General features: G+C 36.1%; 1 protein-coding gene across 2 annotated transcripts in view; it reads right to left on the minus strand.

The window, feature by feature from the left end:
- rbms3 (RNA binding motif, single stranded interacting protein) overlaps nucleotides 1-7637 on the minus strand; it is a 171864-nt gene that overhangs the window by 43201 nt on the left and 121026 nt on the right. For both annotated transcript variants that reach the window (XM_048152604.1, XM_048152603.1), the window contains exon 6: nucleotides 7120-7199. In XM_048152604.1, coding sequence (XP_048008561.1) covers nucleotides 7120-7199 — 80 coding nt within the window. The remainder of the gene's footprint in view (nucleotides 1-7119; nucleotides 7200-7637) is intronic.

The following is a 7637-nucleotide window of genomic DNA, read 5'->3' on the forward strand; positions in this document are numbered from 1 at the left end:
TGAGGTCACCAGCGTCATGTTCGCATCTTTACGAGTCTAGAGCAGGCCACCAAATATCCTCTGCCATTCTCTCTAAAGACTACAGACAAATCTAAACACCTTTTATTCCTGCCTCCTGTATGCTGAGGAGGCTTGTTGGGTTCCAGCAGAGAAAATAACAAAAACAGGATCATGCTTATTCAAAGATTATGGGAAAACAAAAGGAAAGACTGAGTGAGCTAAAGAATCATAGCAGAGAACTGGAAGTGGAGCTGTTTTAGAAAATGACGTGCACAAATGGGCTCAGCAATTCCAAAACAAGGAGTTTTTGGGTAAATGTGAGAATCAGGAAAAGTACATATTTACAGTTTTAGCAGAAAATGTGAGTGCTGTACAAAACTCACCACTAGTGTTGCTTGGGTTTTGCTATGCATTTGCTAGAGTGTAAGTAATCTAAGTCTATATTTTCACCCATTTTATTGTCAAAATGATCTCAAAATATGGTGACAAACATGTTTATAGTTAAATTTAATATTCAAGAAACCTGATATACCGTTAAGGGATAATTCTAAAACTTAATATTTTATTATACTGTATACTAAATAGTTTGACACAGCATTGTGCTGCGCATTTTACAGTAAATTACACTACTGTTCAAGAGTTCGGGGTCAGTATAGTTTTTAATATTAATACTTTTATTTAGCAAGGATGCATTAAATTGATCAAAAGCGCAAGTAAAGCCATTTATAATCTTAGAAAATATTTCCATATTAAATAAATGCTGTTTGAATTTTCTATTCAACAAAGAATCCAGAAAAAAAAAAAAAGTTCCATGGTTTACACACAAAAAAATGTTTCATGAGCAAATTAGCATATTAGAATGATTTCTATTTGATCATGTGACATTGAAGCCTGCTGTAAATTCAGCCTTGCCATCAGAGTAATAAATTACAGTTTAGAATATCTTAAAACAAACAAACAAAAAAAGTTAATTTTAAAATTTAAATTGTTATAATATTTCACAATATTACTGTTTTTACTTTGCAGCTTTGGTGAGCATAACAGACTTCTTTTAAAAGCATTAAAAAAAAATAAAACATCATACAGACTCCAAACTTTTGAATGGTAGTGTATTTATTAAGTATAAATAACTGAATAATTATAAAAATAATTAAAAATATTAATTTAACTTTTAAATTAAAAAATGAATAAAAACTAATAAAATAAAATGATTAGAAATAATGTTAAGCGAACTGAATTCAAAAGATCAAACATTTTGAATGAGAGAAAGTCACCATATTTTGAATGCAAAAATAATACTGATGCTTGCCTTAGCAAGTGCCACTAAATATAGAGAGTGAGAGAACACATAAAAAGGAGAAAAGAAAGAAGAAATCAGAGAGAAAGAGGTACACAGAGAATGTGAGAGAACGATATGCGCCAGTGCCCATTATGTTCTCCAGTAAGTCCTGGGAAAATAAACAGCTTCATTAGCACGTCCTTTATAGAATTTCTCTCTCACTCTCCCACACATAGCGTGTGAGTGCCTTGTCTGAAGCATAAGACGAAACCATCCAAACATAAGACGTCAGTCAGAAGCCAGCTCAGCGCTCATTAATACATCAAAATGCCTTCCACGCCTCACCGCCGGCCCGTCAAATGCTTACCTGAGACCCCTCCATTATGACCTCACCACTGGAACACAAACACTGCTAGAACTGAATCTAGAACATTCCAAAAATAACATTTCACACCAGAACATCGCAGATTTATCTTGAAGGGGGCGTGATATCTTACATTTCATTTTTATGGTGTAGTATATAAACAGGCCGCTTTGTGATAAATTAAGGAATATGGTTGTCTTGTGGTTTGGCTGGGTAGCATGCAGCGGTTAGCCCCTGCTGGTGGATGTTGTAACTACACCTCTGGCTGCAAAAGTGCATCTTTGACAGCCATTTAAATAATTAAATAAAATAAAAAAATAAATAAACTCATTTATCTTTTAAAACAAATACATTATTTTATTTAAAATAAAATATTAAAATATTTATTTATTTAGAATACGGCTCCACCCTTTTCAACTAGGTCTCTCACTTAGTGATTTCTGGCCTCACACATGCCCCATTCAAACAAATCCTCAGACAGTGTATCGCTCCATAGCAGCTTGATTTCCCAGTCTCGCAGGCATTAGCGAGTCGAGTGGAACCAAATTTGATGGGTCACCCCGATGCTGCACACACACACACGCATACATACACAATAATACACATCAGCCTGGCCTCACACACTGACATGCCCTATAATTTAGCCTCCCCTTCCATCAGCACAGACAGTGGGGTGTAAGTACTCTCTCTCTCACAGTCTCACTGTCAGTGGGCTTGTAAGCACTTCAGTACAAGCCTACATTTCCCCTCAGTCACAGTTAACACACACATACACAGCAATTAAGTCACTTTACTGATCAGCCTGTGGGAAAACACATACACAAGACCCTGCCCACCAGTCTGTCGGTCAATGCCAGAATTTTTCATTTCAAAGTACTTTTCTTTTTTTTTTTTTTTGGCATGTTTGTTGATTGTCAAAGTAGTAATACAAACCTCAACAGGCGTTAAATAATAAATTAAATAAAACAAGTTTCAAATAAATGATTAAAAGCTACAAATAAAATAATTAAAAACTAACAAAAATATATAAATATTTTTAACAAGATATTAAAAAAATTATTTCTTTTCATTAATAAATTATTTAAATAATATTCCTCATTTTTAAGTCACTTTGGATAAAAGCATCTGCTAAATGAAGAAATGTAAACAAAAAAAATATTTTAAAAAAGTGTTTAAAAAATATTTATTTAAATAAATAAATAATAAATAGAGTATATAAATAGAATAATATGTGAAAATAAAATGATGCACTAGTCCAAGTCCTTCACTAGAAACTATCCTGAACTGTGATGTCAACATTTCACATTTTTATATATGGCACTGCACTGTAAAAAATGATTTTCATGATTTGTTATCACAACATTTTTTTCTTTTGTCAAATCAACTAATTAATGTGGTTCAGATAACATAATATTTTGAGTTTCTGTTGATTAAACCAATTGCCTTCATTGTATTAACTAACATTTTTAATTTCAATGAACTCAACATTAAGGCAACCAGGTAACTTACTTTTTTAAGTAAAACCAATTCTTTTTTTTTACAGTGTGGTAAAACATTTTACTGAAAACATTATTCCAAAATATTAGAGATATACAAGTTGTTTCTCTATTTATATTTATGTTGTCACAATAAACAGCTCCTTTTGAATAACCATTAAATGGAGTAAAATGCTTTTTGTTGCAAGATGGTATAGTTACATCTTCAACCAGCAGGGGCTTACAGGGCCAAACTAACCCCTTTCATTTTTTTTTTTCCAGTTTCAGATAGATTAGTGTTATTCTTCTGTCATAGTAAATGAGAAATTCTGCATCTGTCGCTACAGATTTCTCATTTTCTCTCTTTACCTTTAATCACCTAAAACGTTCCAGAATTAATGAGTGTGTGGGGTGTTATGACCGCAAATCCACGACTTGATTCCCATACCCACACCATTAAGACTTCCCTCAGGTCACTCTGCTCATGAATAGGAAGAGACGAAGAGATGAGGGGGGGAACGGATTAAGGTCGAAATCAGGTGCCGGCCAAATTGCCTGGGCATGTGGAAGATCAGCAGAATGGAAAGAAGCGCTGGACGTCCCATGACAGGGAGCTTGTGCGTGATGGAGGGGTCACAGCGTTACACGGTCGTCATCATTATCTACCCCAGCATCAGCATGTTGCCTAAGAGCCTGTGTAATTATGAGAGCATGCAGGCCTGATGGCCCCGCCGTGGCCTGTTAGAAAAGCCTGAGTAAGCTGGATCTGGACAACATGCGAGCAAACACACACCTACAGCAGATGGAGACAAGAGAGACGAGCAGAACGACTGAACAAGTGACAGCAAGTGCTTCATGAAAGTCATACGGGTGAGTAAATGATGAAAGAGCTTTTATTTTAGGGTGAACTATCCCTTTAAGAGACAAAGAGCTCCTTTTCTTTTCCTTTCTCTCTCAAATAAAACATACAAATTTCAACAATCAATCTGTGTAAGAAACATAGGTGTAAAAGGCTTTTCTTTAAAAGCATACAGCAGATTGGATCTCTTTTATGCCTGATGTTTTAATAATGCTACACCTGTTTGAGAGAATCTTCAGTGCACAGCAAGATTCAAGAGGAACCACTTGTGCAAAACACAGTTATTTCACAGGCTCGTATGATCCACTTACTAGATAGAGAGAGAGAGAGAGAGAGATATAGAAAGATGGAAAAAGAAGGATGGGAGGGAGAGAAAATCGATGAGGTGCTATTTTTGAGCTTTGAACCTGGATATCAATACATGCATGGCTCCTTTTCAAGGCTGAATGCATTATCAGAAGGCTGGCAAAGACTGTAGCAATATTCCTGACTTTACAGTACACAATATCACCTCATTCTCACTTTCTGCCTTCCATTTCTCAAAAGAAGCTTTTTCTTGGCTTTTTAAAAGGATAGTTCACCCTAAAATGAAATTTGTCATAATTTACTCTCCCTCATGGTGTTTCAAACCTGTATGACTTTCTTTCTTCCAAGAAACATAAAAGGAGAAGGTATGAAGATTGTTCAGATTGCGTTTTTTTTTTTTTTTTACCCACACAGCGAAAGTGGACGGGGACCAAAAGGACAAAAAAATCACCATAAAAGTCATAAAAGGGGTCCACATGAATTATGCGCTATATTTTCAGACCTCTAAGCCACACGATTGTTTTATGTCAGGAAAATTATTCAATTTAGGTCTTCACTCTCCTTGGCATGTTCATGAGAAATGTAGCAATATATGATTTGCGAATTGTTTGATCAACTTAACTTCTTGAGTTCACCCTCAGCACCCTTAAATTATCCAATACAGTCTTAAGAATTTCTGTTTTCAACATTGTTAATTATAAGAAATGTTTCTTGAGCACCAAATCAGCATATTAGAATGATTTCTGAAGGATCATGTGACACTGAAGACTGGTGAACAGTTAAGAAATGCTGAAAATTCACATTTGGTGTCACAGAAGTAGAAGAGACATCTTTCAAAAACAAAAAAATCTTTTAGACCAATGAGATGTCATTATACTGTATGTGAAGCCAGTGAAACGCTGCAGAAATAGAAACCAAGTGACTGAAAAAAATGCTTATTGCTTGTCACGATCGCAGCTGGTAAGGAACAAATTTACATGGAAGACATTTTTATCGCTTGTCGCTTTATCACGTTGCACCAGGTTAAGACACACTGTAAAGGTAAAGACAAGACCGAGTTGGCCAGGAGTCTGTTAGTACTGAGAAAAAACAGAGAGAGAGAGCCTTTAAGAGAGAGAGAGGTATAGATGAAGCCATCCATCATCCCTCTGTCTTTGGGTCTGACACCGAGCCGCACGCTACACCCCACAAATCACACAGCAACTGCCAGAGTTGCAGGCTGCCCTCTCCAATCTCTCTCTTCCTATTCTCTCTCTCTGTCTTGTCAGTTGCTTTTACCCCCCCCCCCCCATCCCCCGCAAAAAAGCCCTCTGCCTATGCCTCCTTCAAACAGAAAACAGACAGATTCACACACACACACACACACACACACACGCACACACGCACACACGCACGCACGCACATACTGCATCCAACAGGAATCACATATTCTCTCTCTCATTCACCTTAACCTCTCCAACTCTGTTTCTGTTGCTTGTGCTCACCTTTTCTCTCTCTAAAGGAAACAAGAAAGCTCCACAACAGCAGGGGGAACAAACACAAGCACATTACTGAGGAAAATACCCTGAGCTTTGCAAAACTACCCCATTAAACAACACTGTTTACACATTATTTTTGTGGGCGTCTGTGATATAAAGCGCTTGTCGCTTTTAAAGGCGACATGAAATCAGAAATTACTTTCTTAATAAATGTCTCTGATCGTTTTGCGCATGACTGATGAGTGTTTGTTACTTAAAATATTCTGAGTTGAATACAAAATAAGCTCAGTCAACAGCATTTGTGGCATAATGTTGATTACTATGGAAAGTACTTTTGAATTATTTCCCCAATTTTTCTTTAAAATAAGCAAAAATGGAATTACGGTGAGGCACTTGAAAGTGAATGGAGACCATTTTTGAAGCGCTTATATTACTTAATCAGTTAAAACTATTATTTGTAGGGCTGTCAAATGATTAATCGCAATTAATTGCAGGACAGGTGGAAATTTTTGTTGTAGTCAACATTATGCCACAAATGCAGTCAAGAATATTCTGTTAAAGAAAAATCTTTCAGCAAAATCTAATAACACATTTGACAAGATTTTTGAACAAGTCCACAAATTAATGGCATCCAATAATATCATAGCCCACTTTTCACAATCCAATTAAATGCGGATAGATAAAATTCAAGTCCCGCCCTACATCATATCTCACTAATATTCAGTTTCATTCTGAAATACGTCACATAACGCAAGTTAAATGTATTCTAAATGCAGTCTTCGGTATAAATGTTTGTCACTAGTATATGCAGTACATTCTGCTGCCCTGTGGGAACTGTTTTCTTCTGGCACACCAGGCTTAAATTAAACCTTAATCAACCTATAAATCAGATCCTGTCATATGAAGCTGATGAGCAGAGCGACTCAAAGTGGGGGGACGTGTACTTCCTCACACTAGAGGTTTGGAACACGCTGAACTTGGGGGTTTAGTATATATCTAAAGCTCGACACAGTGAGCGATACAGGTGCAATTATGCTGTCACAATCAGGAATCAGAACATATTTAATATTTAAAGGGACAGTTCATTAAAAATTTGATTTCTGTCATTTACTCACTGAAACAAGCGTTTGGAACAACGTGAGGGCAAGCAGATGATGACAGAACTGTCATTTTTGGCTGAACTATTCCTTTAATATACTGCTATATGGAGAGGGACCTCTAAGCAATGAGATTTTACTGTGGATGGGGCTGCGAAAACACCAAGTGGGCAACAAAATGTCGTGTTGATTGTCACTTTATCGCTTTGCACCTGGTTAGGATGCAATATTGTCAGAAAACACTGCATTGTTGACACTTGCCTGGTACTCCTGGTGGGGTTTTGAGGAACTTTCCGTTGAAATGTTGAATCACCACATCACATTTCTCAGTGGACTCCATTCTGTGACAGAAAAAGAAAAAAAAGAAACACACAGCATGAGGCAATCAGAATTAAAGTCATTGGTCATGACTGCAGTGAAAACACATTGAAAATTGAACAGATTTTAAAACTCTGCTTTATGACCACTTCATCAACTGGAAATTTTTGTGCCTGTGGTCATAAAATTCTCTATTAAAACTCTATTAAAACGCACTTTTCATACTCTCATCAGTTTAATTTGTCTATGACAATGACCAACAGTGGACTTGCAGAACATGCAAAGGAAATATTTTTTTTTTCAAATCAGCCATCATGTTTCTGAACAACAAATCAATTTCTCAACAAATGTAATTTCCACCATATTTGGTGGATTTTGAATAATTTGACAAGTGCACAAGCTACACTTGATTAGAAATTATGTAAAATAAAAGTAAAATATTCTGTGATGTTTTCTTCACA

The sequence above is a fragment of the Megalobrama amblycephala genome, linkage group LG13 (genome assembly GCF_018812025.1).
Source record: "Megalobrama amblycephala isolate DHTTF-2021 linkage group LG13, ASM1881202v1, whole genome shotgun sequence".
Classification (NCBI taxonomy): domain Eukaryota; kingdom Metazoa; phylum Chordata; class Actinopteri; order Cypriniformes; family Xenocyprididae; genus Megalobrama; species Megalobrama amblycephala.